This window comes from Gracilinanus agilis, chromosome 1 (genome assembly GCF_016433145.1).
Source record: "Gracilinanus agilis isolate LMUSP501 chromosome 1, AgileGrace, whole genome shotgun sequence".
NCBI lineage: Eukaryota > Metazoa > Chordata > Mammalia > Didelphimorphia > Didelphidae > Gracilinanus > Gracilinanus agilis.
In genome coordinates, this window is record NC_058130.1 from 195454854 (window position 1) to 195469232 (window position 14379).

General features: G+C 35.4%; 1 protein-coding gene across 1 annotated transcript in view; it reads left to right on the top strand.

Annotated features, from left to right (window-relative positions):
• TMC1 (transmembrane channel like 1) overlaps window positions 1–14379 on the top strand; it is a 185692-nt gene that overhangs the window by 132706 nt on the left and 38607 nt on the right. The window contains exon 18 of the mRNA XM_044678499.1: window positions 9301–9426. Within this exon, the coding sequence (XP_044534434.1) occupies window positions 9301–9426 (126 nt within the window). The remainder of the gene's footprint in view (window positions 1–9300; window positions 9427–14379) is intronic.

Here is a 14379-nt window from a genome sequence, read left to right on the forward strand (position 1 = left end):
GGGGGGGGGGGGGGAGGAAATGATGTAGTAATGCTTGCATCACTTCTCTCCATGGTGTTATAATAATTCAAATCTGAAAACGGCAACTAATGACTTTAATAAAAGTAAAATAGCTGCCCCCTCAAGCAAAACCCAACTAGTTCCATCTTTGAATTCTCATCCCCTAGCACAAGTGATGCTGAGTAATGAGTTCCATTTCTCAAGTGGGATGTCATAAATAATACAGAGAGTGACACCTGGAGGCTGAAGATGAAATTGCAACCTTAGGCCATAGCATAGTCTCATGATGCTGTAGGATTTGGGACCCCTCTCAGTCCAATAGCTTTTTAAATAATGTCTCCATTTCTCTTAGTTATGTTCAGTTGCTGTTCAGTTGTTTCAGTTATTACTGACCCTTCATGATGCCATTTGGGGTTTTCTTGACAAAAATACTGGAGTGGATTGCTATTTCCTTTTCTAGCTCATTTTACAGATGAGGAAATTGAGATAAATAAGGTTAAGGGACTTGCCCAGGGTCACATAGCTATTAAAAGTCAGAGGCCAGATTCAAATTTGGGAATACCAGTCTTCCTAATTCTTGTCCCAGCACTCTAATCATTGTGGCAACTAGCTGCCCAGTCTCTCTTAGATAGCTGGGGTTAATCAAGATGATTTTCTCTTCATGATAAAGTTTCCTGAGAATGAAAGCATCACTAGTTTTAGAGTTAGAGGTCCTGAGTTCAAGGGTTCACTCTGTCATTTAGTAGCTGTGTGCCATTTGGGAAATCACTTTATTTCTTCGGGCCTGTTTCCTCATTTTCTTCAGAGTTATTAAAAGGATAACATGAGATCGAGTGTGTAAAATTCTTTCTAAATAATAAAACAATAATATATAATAAAACAATTATATAATGGTCAGAGAGTTTAGCTTAAAAGCTCAATTTAGTTTAACACATGGAAGGTACCTTTTATACACTTAGAAAAAAAATCTTTACTATCAAATTGGTAATGCAGTATGCATAATACAACAACTTTGGAGTCAAAGGGCACAATGATAATAGTTCTAGCTCACACCAATATAGCAGTTTGAGGTTTGCAAAGCACTTGACAAATATAATCTCTATTTGCAGATAAGAAAAATGAGGAAGGCAAAGGTTAAGTAACTTGTCTACGGTTATGCAGTTAGTAAGTATATGATTCCTGAGTTACACTTACATCTTTTGGATTCCAGGTCTAGGGCTTTGTTGGCTGTGATGCCTAGATGCCAGATCTGTCTTGAGCTTTTAACAAGCCATGTCAAAGAGAGGCACCTTGCTTCTCTGAATCTCAATTTTCTTAGGAGTAAAATAAATATAATAATACTACCTATCCTAAAAGGATATTGTGAGGCAGAAATGAGATAACCTGGAACAAATATTTCATCAACAACAAACCTTTATATAAATAAAAGTGATCAATTTTTTTTAATATTTTATTTTTTTAGAAAAATTTTCCATGGTTACATGATTCTTGTTTTTATTTTCTCCTTCACCCCCCTACATCCCCCCCCCATCCAATGCGTATTTCCACTGGTTTTAACGTGTCATCAATCAGGACTTATTTACATACTAGTGATAGTTGTATTGGTGTGATCATTTACTGTCTACATTCCCAACCATGCCCACATCAACCCATGTGTTCAAGCAGTTGTTTTTCTTCTGTGTTTCCACTCCTGTAGTTCTTCCTCTGAATGTGGGTCGCGTTCTTTTACATAAATCCCTCATAATTATCCTGGGTCATTGCTCTGCTGCCAGTTCAGAAGTTCATTACTTTCTATTTTACTACAGTGTATTGGTCTCTGTGTACAATGTTCTTCTGGCTCTGCTCCTTTCACTTTGCATAAATTCCTGGAGGTCTTTCCAGTTCACATGGAATTCCTTCAGTTTATTATTCCTTTTAGCACAATAGTATTCCATCACCAACATATACCACAATTGTTTAGTCATTCCCCAATTGAAGGAAATTCCTTTGTTTTCCAGTTTTTTGCCACCACAAAAAGCAGAGCCATAAATATTTTTATACAAGTCTGTTTATCTATGATCTCTTTGGAGTACAAACCCAGCAATGCTATCGCTGGATCAAAGGGCAGGCAGTCTTTTAGAGCTCTTTGGGCATAGTTCCAAATTGCCATCCAGAATGGATGGATCAGTTCACAACTCCACCAGCAATGTATTCATGTCCCAATTTTGCTACATCCCCATCAACATTCATTACTCTTCACTTCTATCATTTTAGCCAATCTGCTAGGTGTGAGGTGATACCTCAAAGTTGTTTTGATTTGCATTTCTCTAATTATTAGAGATTTAGAACACTTTCTCATGTGCTTATTGATAGTTTTGATTTCTTTATCTGAAAATTGCCTATTCATGTCCCTTGCCCATTTTTCAATTGGGGAATGGCTTGATTTTTTTATACAATTTATTTAGCTCCTTGTATATTTGAGTGATTAGACCTCTATCAGAGTTTTTCGTTATAAAGATTTTTTCCCAGTTTGTTGTTTCCTTTCTGATTTTGGTTGCATTGTTTTTGTTTGTACAAAACCCTTTTAATTTAATATAATCAAAATGATTTATTTTAGATTTTATAATTTTTTCTAACTCTTCCTTGGTTTTAAAATTTTCCCTTTCCCATAGATCTGACAGGTATACTATTCTATATTCACCTAACTTTCTTATAGTTTCCTTCTTTATATTAAAGTCATTCACCCATTCTGAATTTATCTTGGTGTAGCGTGTGAGATGTTGATCTAAACCTAATCTCTCCCATATTGTTTTCCAATTTTCCCAACAGTTTTTGTCGAATAGTGGATTTTTGTCCCGAAAGTTGGGCTCTTTGGGTTTATCATACACTGTCTTGCTGATGTCACTTACCCCAAGTCTATTCCACCAATCCTCCCTTCTGTCTCTTAGCCAGTACCATATCATTTTGATGACCGCTGTTTTATAGTATAGTTTAATATCTGTTACTGCTAGGCCACCTTCCTTCATGTTTTTTTTTTTTTATTATTTCCTTTGAATTCTTGATCTTTTGTTCTTCCAAATGAACTTTGTTATAGGTTTTTCTAATTCGGTAAAAAAAGGTTTTTGGTAGTTTGATAGGTATGGCACTAAATAGGTAAATTAATTTGGGTAGAATTGTCATTTTTATTATGTTAGCTCGTCCTACCCATGAGCAGTCAATGTTTTTCCAATTGTTTAGATCTAGTTTTAATTGTTTGGAAAGTGTTTTGTAGTTGTTTTCGTATAATTCCTATGTTTGTTTTGGTAGATAGATTCCTAAGTATTTTATATTGTCTAGGGTGATTTTAAATGGTGTTTCTCTTTCTACCTCTTGCTGCTGTGATGTGTTGGAAATATATAGAAATGCTGATGATTTGTGTGCATTTATTTTGTATCTTGCAACTTTGCTAAAGTTGTTGATTATTTCTATTAGCTTTTTAGTTGATTCTCTAGGATTTTTTAAGTATACCATCATATCATCTGCAAAGAGTGATAGTTTAGTCTCCTCGTTGCCCATTTTAATATCTTCAAAAGTGATCAATTCTTGAATACTTCAGAGATCCATGATTTTATTGGTATAAGAAAACTCTGGGCCTACTACAGATCCCAGAAGCCATATAACTTAGTAGGTAGGTTTTTGAGAATTGTCATAACTGAAAAATTCATCATCCTTCAAGTAACCTGGTGGTGATCCTTTCCAAATTTTATTGCACAGGTTCTTAATTAACATAATATAGTCCATCACCTGGCCTAACCCTTAAGATATTTCCATCTTGATAGTACCTGGAAGAGCTTACATTCTTCGGCAACAATCTTTGAAGATCATGTCTCTATGCCACAGTGAGATAAGAGAAGCTGTCCTTAAGTGAAAAGATAATTATTTTCATAATAATAATCCATCCAATCTCAAGACCTCATATTGAAATATTCTCATATATATCTTATCCATTGGTCCCTTTTTTCCCTCTAGGATAAAATTAAAATTTCTCTATTTGGTTCTTAAAATACATTTCAATATGGTATTAGTCTACCTTTTTAAGCTTATTACACATTATTTTCTGTCACACACTCTAAAGTCAAGTCAAGTCACCTGTCTTTCTTTTCCTATATTACATGTCTCTCATCTGTAGGCCCTTATACGAATTGATCCCCATTTTTATAATGCACTCTCCTCTCAACTCTGCCTCATAAGATCCATATATCTGTGTGAAATTTGACTCAAGTGACATCTTGTACAGGAATTCTATCCTAGGTGCCACAACTTCTAGCATCTTTTTCCTAGAAATTACTTTGTATATTTTTAAATTTTCATCTAATGTGTATGTTTTTCTCCCTATGAGGTGTAAGCTCTTTGAGGGATATATTAGGGACTGTTTGGTTTTTATGATTGTATTCCCAGAGCCTAATGTAGTGCGTGGTGAATAATAAATGCTTTAAAAATACTTGCTTAGTGATTAGTTGATTGCATGAATGAATACATGTAAATTATAGGAAATATTTAAGTGTCATGGGCTTTAGACCTGGAAAAATCTCTAGATATCTTCTACCCAACTTCCTCATTTCACTCCTGGAAAGTAACCCCACTTGATTACATATCTCCCATTTTAGTAATAGTTGTGAAGAATCACTATATTCATTTCAGTATTTTTAAATTAAGGAAATCAAAACGTTTCCTATTTGAGTATCTTATGAATGGTAGTCTCACTTGCTCACTGTGTCCTTGGTTAGGTAGTCTATTTTTTCTTTCAGGCTGATCACTTTGTTCAAGTTAAGTTTTCTACATTTGGAAGGGGGTGCATTGAGGTTTAGCTTCACAGTTGAAAAAAGGTGAATTTTTTTTTTCAAGAAATACATGGGGAAGGGGACAACTGGGTAGCTCAGTGGATTGAGAGCCAGGCCTAGAGACAGGAGGTCTTAGGTTCAAATCTGACCTCAGACACTTCCTAGCTATATGATTTCAGGCAAGTCACTTAACCCCCATTGTCTATCCTTACCACTCTTATGCCTTGGCCTAATACTACAGAGTATTTATTCTAAGGCAAAAGGTAAGGGTTTTTTTTAAAAGAAAGAAATACATGGGGAATGGGAAACAGTTTTGGAAGAATAGCTATGATTATATTGTCTCTGGAAAACACTGTCTGTGGTTTGGTCATCTCTAACTTCATTAAGAAAGAAATAATATCCAGGAAGAAGGTAGTGATTAGTTATCCTAAAGTAGCACTGACTGCCTCAGGATATAGTTGTGTACTCATTACCAGACATCTTCAAAAGAAGGTGGGAGGTCTATCAGGATTTTTTGAAGAATGTAATCATTCTAACGTGAGTTGAGCAACTTGGTTTCTAAGTTGTCTTCTAACTCTAGCGTTCTTTGATTCCTCTGTAACCTTGATAAAATTTCTGAACCTACTTTGTGGAGATCATTTGATGAATTTACTTCCTGATAATTAGAAGTATTTGAAGAATGAAGATAAATTTGAGGAAGTGAGGGGTTTTAATAGAATTGGTAAAATAATGTCTTCTCAGTTTAAGGGCAAACTATTCCACCCCCAGTTCCATATAGGATGACACACAGATTGATTACTTTTTGAGTGCTGGACCAACTTGGTAGAGAAAAGTAAACAGATCTCCCAGTTTGGCCAGGATGGACCTGATTTTTGGAAGAATTGATCTGGGTAGAAGGTGGTCCAGAAAATGATCCTGGAAAACTCTGTTACAAGACCTATATAGGACCTCAGTCAAATGATGAACACTCTAACTTATTTGGTGAATGGCTAGTTAAGGTAAATTGAGCTGTTGAGCCTCAGTGTTTTGTAGAATTTTTGGTAACTATCGCTAGAAATGTAGAACCTTTTCCTAGGTCAATGAACCATCCAAGGAGAAGGAATTTAGAACTCTAGAATAAACTGCACAATCAATGCTATTCTCTATCAAGCTTTTCTATAGTACAAAGGGCACTCTAGGTAGCTAATAATAATGAGCTACCATTTATATGGTGATTTTAGGTTTGCAAATCATTTTATATGTTATTATCTCATTTAATCCTCCCCAAAGCATAGGGGAGTAAGTATTATTATCATTCCCATTTTTTAGATGAAGATATTAAAGTAGACAGACTTGCTCAAGGTCACATGGCTAATAAATGTCTGAAGTTCTATTTAGATTCTGATCTTCTTGACACCAGGCCCTGTATTTGATCCATTATAACACCTAGCTGGATAAATATTATATTATACTAGTCTCCTTCTACCTACATATATGTGAGTTATAATAATAGTAGTTCACAATTATATAGGACATTAAAATTTGGAAGCACCTTATATATCTTACCTCCTTTAATTTTTACAACAACCCTGAAAGATTGGTGCTATTATTATCCTCATTTTTGTTGTTCATTTGTTTTAATCATGTCCAAATCTTTATGACCCCATTTGTGGTTTTCTTGGCAAAGATACTAGAGTGGTTTGCCCTTTCCTTCCCCATTTCCCTCATTTTACATATGATGAAAATGACTGAAAGAAGTTAGGTGACTAGTTGCTGAAAGCTAGTATCTCAGCCAGGATTCAAACTCTGACCTTCCCAACTCCAAATACAGAATATTGTCCACTATGCTACCTTGCTGGCTCTAGAGGAAGAAGAGAATGACTTCTGTTATCTTTTCTGGCCTTTCTTCTGTTATGATAGATATGGCCTCTTCTATCAATTTGACTTACTGGAAACACTACTGTGCACCAAGTCATTTCTGAGAAAGTAAAAGCAATCTTGAGGTGGCTAGAGTTCTTCTATTTTGCCCCATCAGTCAGTTTTTCTTCAAATCACTGGAAAACACCATTGCCTAGAGATAAATCTGGCTTGCAAGTTTGTTCTTCAATCTCCTGGGTGGCAGTTAGACAAAAGCAACACTTGGTTTCAGGAATCATCTTCTGGACTATCTAAAGGCATAACAATTGATAGAGCATTTAGGTATGCAGACTTTATGGCTAAGAATATTTTTAGTTTTTTTATTTTTTATTTTGAAGCATTAGATAAAGGGACCTATTACCTTTTATCTTAATTAGTCCATGATGTTTACAAAAGAACTCATACCAATGTCTTTCCTGGGAATAATAACTTTTCATTGCAAAATTGATATATAAACTAGAAATGTGGCACAGTGTCTGGAACTTCATAAATTCAAACTATAATGAGAAATGTTTATATATTAGCATAAGACAAAAGTAGAATTGATGTTAAGTATTAAGGAGTTGATCCTCAAGTTTATATATTATCAGAGACCTATTCTTAGATTTAGAGCTGAAAGGATCTTAGTAGCCTTTGAGGCAACAATACCAACACCCCTTCATTTTACAGATGAAGAAATTGAACCTCAGAAAGATTAAGTGAGTTGCCCAAAGTCACATAGATAGTAAATACCAAGGAAATAATTTTAATATGGAGCCTGAAGTCAGGAAGATTCATCTTCCTGAGTTCAAATCTAGCCTCATACATCTACTAACTAAAGTGACCCTGGACAAGTCACTTTACCCTGTTTGCCTCAGTTTCCTTATCTGTAGAATCAGCCAGGGAAGGAAATGTCAAACTGCTCCTGGATCTTTGCCCAAAAAATCCCAAATGGGGTCACAAAGAATTGAATACAGCTAAAAAACAACTGAATAACAATTTCCTAATCCAAAGCCAGCTTTCTTTCTGCTTTCCTGTTCTACATTCCTTCATTTTTGCTTTGTTCTTAGCTTTTGTGTTACTTTGTTGTTCACGAGACAGTCTCCTGAGAGTGAGAAGAAGGTATTTGTTTGCTGATTTGCAGTTTTATTGAGCAATGATATTAACTTTATTGGTTGATTGGGATTTGGGATTATTGCTGGTTTACATTTTGTGTTATTGTGAATTAGTATTTGTATATTGTGAATGTTTATTTCCTTGATTAAAAAATAAATACATAGAGTATATTATTTCAGCAACCAAAGGATGGCTTCCATGAAAAAAGAAAACTGTGTGAACTAAGAGAAGATTTAGTTATCCCCATGATATGATCCTACAGGAATTTCTATAATAACAGATAATTTAATTTTAAAATTCTATAGAATATTGCCAAATAAATATTATTTGCCTAATTGCTATTCTTAGATAAAGCTATTTGGTATTATTTAATTCAACACATTTGCTAAGCACTTACTAGTTGAAGGCAATATGCTGAAAACTTGGGAAAACAAGACAAAAAAGGAACAAAAGAAATAATTCCTGACTTCATAATGTTTATAATTTTAAGAGTGAATAAAACTTGTGCAAAAAATAAATTGGGTACAGAGTAAAATGGCTTGATAATTAAAAAAATAGAGGTTCAGGTAAAATACTTTAAGACAATTAGAGGAAGAAAATCACAGTTGGAGAGATCATAAACTTTTTATGGGTTGTTATTTTGCATATTTTAAGAAGATCACTTCTTAGATTGCAAAGGGTTGAGAAGTGAATTGGTGTTAGGAAAATGAGAGCAGTGAGTGAAAATTATTCTTTTTATTAATTTAGCAGGGAAGAGATGAGATAGATGTAGAGTAATAGCTTAATGGAGGCAAGTGAAAAGGTTGGTTTTTCATTGTTGTGTTTTTGTTGTTGTTATTACTACAAATATTATTTATGATGGAGGGAGATATCAATATGTGTGCATGTGCACACATGTATATCTAAGTATGAGAAAAAGAAGAGAGGAGTAGAAAAATAAGGAAGAGGGAGAAGGGGAGGAGAAGAAGAAAGGAAGAGGTAGAGAAGAGAGGAGGAAAGGGAGAGAGGTGGGAGAGGAGGGGAAAAGGAGGAGGAAAAGAAGAGAAGAAAGGAATGATGATATGTTTCATTTCTCAAATAAAGTTTAGCAATTTGGAACTCTATTTCAGTGAAAATCATACACGATTAGGTTAAGAGGATCATAGCATGTTTCCTTCCCATTTCCTTTTCCTGTTCTTGAACTGTGTTAGAACATCATTATCAGTTTTGCTGTCATTAGTACAATGTTTCTGTGGGCAGCAGAGCATAACATGGAGGACTGACTCTTTTTGGAGTCAAGAATACTTGAGCTTGGATTTTGACTCTGACATTTAGCTAGCTGATTTTATGTCTTGTATCAGTTAGTTCATCTGTAAAATAACTATAATAATGGCTATTGAATTTATCTCATAAGACTGTTGCTAGTCTCTTATAACATAATGCTTATAAAGGGGAATTATGAACTATAAAGCCCTTCATAAAAGTTGGTTTTCCTCTGTGTTCTAATGTGTCATTTCCTCCTGTTTTTCAGTGGCAAAAACAGAATGTTTCACGTCATTGGTGAAACTCTGGAGCATGATTTCCCTAAATGGCTGGCAAAAATCTTACGGCAACTCACTAACCCTGGACTCACCATTGCTCTCATTTTGGTCATGGGGTATGTAGACTTCTGCTTAGAGAAAGAGCCTTTGTTAACTCTCTTCTTCTCTCTCTCTGCTACCCCTTTCTTTTTACGACTCTACTCTTCCTATACCCTTAGATTCCCAAAGGTCTCACTGAATCCAAACCAATTTCAGGATTGATTACTTTGTGGTGAGGGACTGAAATTCATGAGCCTTAATCTTGATCCTGTTGGATGCAATTCAAGCTTCCACATCTCTTTTCACCATTTCAGAATTAAATAATTTGTTGCCAACTGGCCAAAATAATAATTAAAACATCCAACAGAAGGGAAGAATATAATGATAAATCTAATCAGGGGATTGAGTTTTACCCCTCACCTCCACCCCTCAAACCCATACAGCAGATGGCATTGAATAAACAAACATGATGATCCCGAAGGTTAGTGCTCTCCTTGGATATCTTCTAGGCCATTTTTCAATGGTAAGGGTCTTAAAAGGTCATAAGCATTAGAAACACTTGCACTCAGTGGGCCATACATAAATGTTTGTTAATGACAATAGAATCATAGGGCTAGAGGGTCCTTGGAAATTCCCTTTGTTTAAAAAAAGCTTAACACTTAATCATTCCCTCCCTTGAGACATTCATACTTGAAAATAAAAACAAACCAAAGACTTGCCAATACAGCAGAATGATGGATTTGAAACTGGGAACATGAACGGGGAGTAAAGATCACTAGTATTATATGTAGAAATGGCAAGAATTCATAGAATCCTAGACTCTCAGAGGTGGAAGGACTTCACAGATCATTTATTAAAATACCAAGCTTTTGCCCAGCCCTTGAAAATACCTAGGTGGAAGTGAGGGTGCCACCAGAAAGCCATCTTGGCATATTGAATAGAATCTTGGAGCTGGGAAGACCTGGATTCAGATCTTCCTTTTAATACTTTGTGTGATCACAGGAGAATTATTTAACTTCCTTAAACCTCAGTTCCCTCATATATAGGGCTGTTGAACAAGATGGCCTTTATGGTCCTTTGCACCTCAGAGTCTATTATCTCTTGATTTTCCCAGGTAGTCCTTTCATATCTTCCTGAAAGCTGTACTCAAAACTGCCAAAATTAGTGATTCCTTTAAGCTTTTCATGGAGTCCTTTCTTACCACTAAAAATGAGTAGTTCAAAATGAGCAAAGTTACATTCTTTAGGGGAAATAAAAGAATGCCTTTACTTCTTCAGATGGTGAGACTGAGAATTCAATGACACAACGGTGTGACCTTAGATAAGTCATATATCTTCTAAAGCAGTGGTTCCCAAACTTTTTTGGCCTACCGCCCCCTTTCCAGAAAAAATATTACTTAGTGCTCCCTGTCACATACTATCACTGCCCCCTTACAGTTATTTACCTCCCCCAAATGCACCTGTGGCCATCACCGCTTTCCTGGATTGCTGCAGCACCTACCAGGGGGCAGTGGTGCCCACTTTGGAAATCACTGTTCTAAAGGCTTCATTTCCATATCTGGAAAATTAAATATTAGACTAAATGATTTCTAATGCAAAATTCTCTGATTTTTATATCATCTGGTTTGTCACAAGGAAAAACTGCTTGACTATGGGAGTGATTAGGTAACCCTGACATGGACCATTATGAACAAATCTTAGGAAAGTTAGTAATATGCCTCACTGAAAGCTGTGGGTTGGTTGCATTAGATGAGGGCCTTTCCACATTTAGGATTCCAGGATTCAGTAGATTGGTGTTTAGAGTAGCTATGAATTACCCCCTCCCCAGACTGTTAATATTTATGCCCTTTAGGAGTTTAATCTGTTGCTAGTTTTGGCAAGAATTAAGGATGAAGTTCTATGGTTGTCTTTGGGAGTCACTCAAGTGGATTAGTGGCTATTGAAGTGGACAGGAGGACATGAGTTCAAATCCTGACTCAAACTCTTACTAACTCTATGCCCTTTGGCAAATCACTTAACCTCCCTTAGCCTTCAGTTTCTTCATTTGTAAAATGGGGAAAATAATGGCCCCCTACTCCACAGGGTTATTTATTGTGAAGATCAAGTGAAGTAATGTGTAAATCACTTTGCAAGCTGTAAAGTGTTATACAACTACAAGCTATTATTCATTTCAGTTAGATTAACAATGGAAGAAATTTCCTACTGAAGATTTTGAACTGTCTGTTAGACGATTGAATTGGATGTCTTTTCAAGCATCTCAAACTCAACATGCTCAATATGAACAACTCATTATATTTCCCCCCTAACCTAATTCCTCTTCTAAAGTTCCCTGTTTTTATTGAGAGCAGAGCCTCACTCAGGTTCACAATCTTTCTTTCATCCTTTAATCTTCACTCTAATTCACCTCACATACCCAGTAAGGTGTCAGATCTTATTTTTTCTGCTTCCACAACATCACTTAAATCCATCCCCTTACTTCTACTACACAATTACTAACCTAAATCAGGCCCTTACCTTATCTCTACTGGAATTTTGTAATAGCTTTCTAATTGATTTCTCTACCTCTGATTTGTCACCATTTCGATCAGCTCTCTAAACCAGAAATGTCAGAAACAGGGCAACCCTATCAAGTACTACAACTAAATTAAAATGTAATTAGGAAATATTTAATAACATAAATTATAATACACTAGAACATAGGTAATGCTAATATGTTATTTCCTAAGTTAATATACTATTCATAGGGACCTGTATTTATGTGTTAGTGGCTCTCTTTTCTACCTGAGTTTGACACCACTGCTCTAAATAACTGCCAAAATGATTTCCCCAAAGCGTAGGTCTATATCATTCTTCTACTTAGTTAACTTTATTGGCTTCCCATTACTTATGGAATAAAATATTAATTTCTCAGTTTAGCCTTAAAAGTCTTCTACAACTATCTCTAACCTCTCTTTCCAGTATTATTACAAATTGTTCACTTTCCACTCTAAAATTGACCTTCTTATTATTCTTCAAATATGACTTTCCATCTCTCATTTCTATGCCTATGCTGTGACTATCCTTAATATGTTCCCACCCTACCTCCATTTTTTAGAATCCTTGGGTTTTTTATTGTTTTCCCCTCCCAGCCTCAGGTCAAGACTTTTCTCCTAAATGAAACCTTTTTTTTAAAAAATTTCTACCATGCTTTCCAATCCAAATAATCACATATTTTTCTTGCATATACAAAAGTGTCTATTGTTTTCTCCCACCCTCCACCCCATATACACAATATTCCTTGAGTGCAGGAGTGATTTCATTTTGGTTTTGGTATCTCCCGTACCTAACACATATTGGGCATTTGATGAATACTGTTGATTTCTTGACCAAATTTTGGATCCCTAAAGTCATTTGTTGAATCTTATTTACCTGTTCTGTTAGTTAACAGGAAAAGGAAGTAAAATGAAGCCTCAAATAATTCAGTGACTTGCCCAATGACACCCTACTAGTTAGTGGCAGACCCTAGACAAGACCTTGTCTCCTGATTACCAGGGCAGCATCATCTAGTGGAGAAAGTGAAACAAGAACATGGTTTCCAAGCCTAGTACTTATTTCTTCCCTATATACCATATTGAGGCTGCAGTAGAGGGATAGGAGAGACCTGGAGAGTTCTTACTTTGTTTTTTGCTTCTTATTTCAAAAGCTTACTGAATGGGTAACAAGGTTTAGAAAATAATGGTTCTAATTCCTTCTAATCTCTTGGCATGAAATATTGTATTTAGGGTTGGAGGCATCTATGCATAAATACAGCCATGCAGGACTGCACACAAACACACACATCCATTCACTTACACTCACTGAAGACACACATGCACACCACAGCTACTGAAAGAAGTAGATCTAGTCTATATTTACTTTTTTAAAATCTTATTCATAGACTCAATCATTAGCACAAGACTTAAAGTCAACCAGCTCTTTGGGTTTTTTTTTATGGCTTGTCTTATTGTAGAGATTCCAGAATATAGCCAGCATTCTTAAAGCAATGATTGACAGACCATGCGAATGAATTTAAATTCCCACATTACTTGGATTAATACCAGTTTAGACTGAGCCAAATCATATTAGTAATTGCCTTATGAGGGCCAGATGGCTCCTAAAGGCTTTAATCTAGGATGTTTGTGAGTAGAACTGTGTTTCATCTCCAGGTATCAACAGCAGAGAATGTCACATGTATATTTATCTCTTTGAAAATCTATATATTAGACATCTATATGTATTTCTTTTTGATAGATTCACTTGACTTGTATGAGGGGCACTGTCCAATATGGATATGTCAAAGGACCTGGGTTTACTTCTTTTAAAAAATTAAAGTATTTATTTTTAAAAGCAAAAATTAGTAAATTATGTGAAAAGTCTGGGATAATGAAACATGACAATAATGAATTTTGTCAATAGAAGACATTAATGAGAAGAAAGATTTCTTTTTTAGGTTGGCAAATACAAAGAGCTGTAGCTAGCATTTTCTTCCATCTTTTGAAGTGAGTTATCAGAATTTAACAATAATTTTTAGTATTTGTGAGAAATGAGAGAATAAAATAGAAGTTCCAGTACTCAAATTAATACGAGGATAATAGCATTTATATAGCGCTCTAAGATTAACAGAGTACTCTATTATCTTATTTCATCTTCACAACAACCCTCAGAGATAGGTTGCTAATATTATCCCCATTTTTATAGATGAAGAAACTGAGCTATGCTAGGTAACTTATCCAGGGTCATATGTAAGTGTCTGAGACAAGATTTTAACCAGATCTTCATGGCTTCATACTCTATCTATCTCCCCATTTAATTGCCATTAAGAAGAAATGTTAATAGACTAAGGAGGTAGAGAGGTACAGTAGAAAAAGGATATTAGGAAACTTTGATTCTAGTTTGAACTCTGCCACAGTTTGTGTAATGTTAAAGAAGAAATCCAATGCTTCTCTGGAACTAAATTCCTTCCTTCCTTCCTTCCTTCCTTCCTTCCTTCCTTCCTTCCTTCCTTCCTTCCTT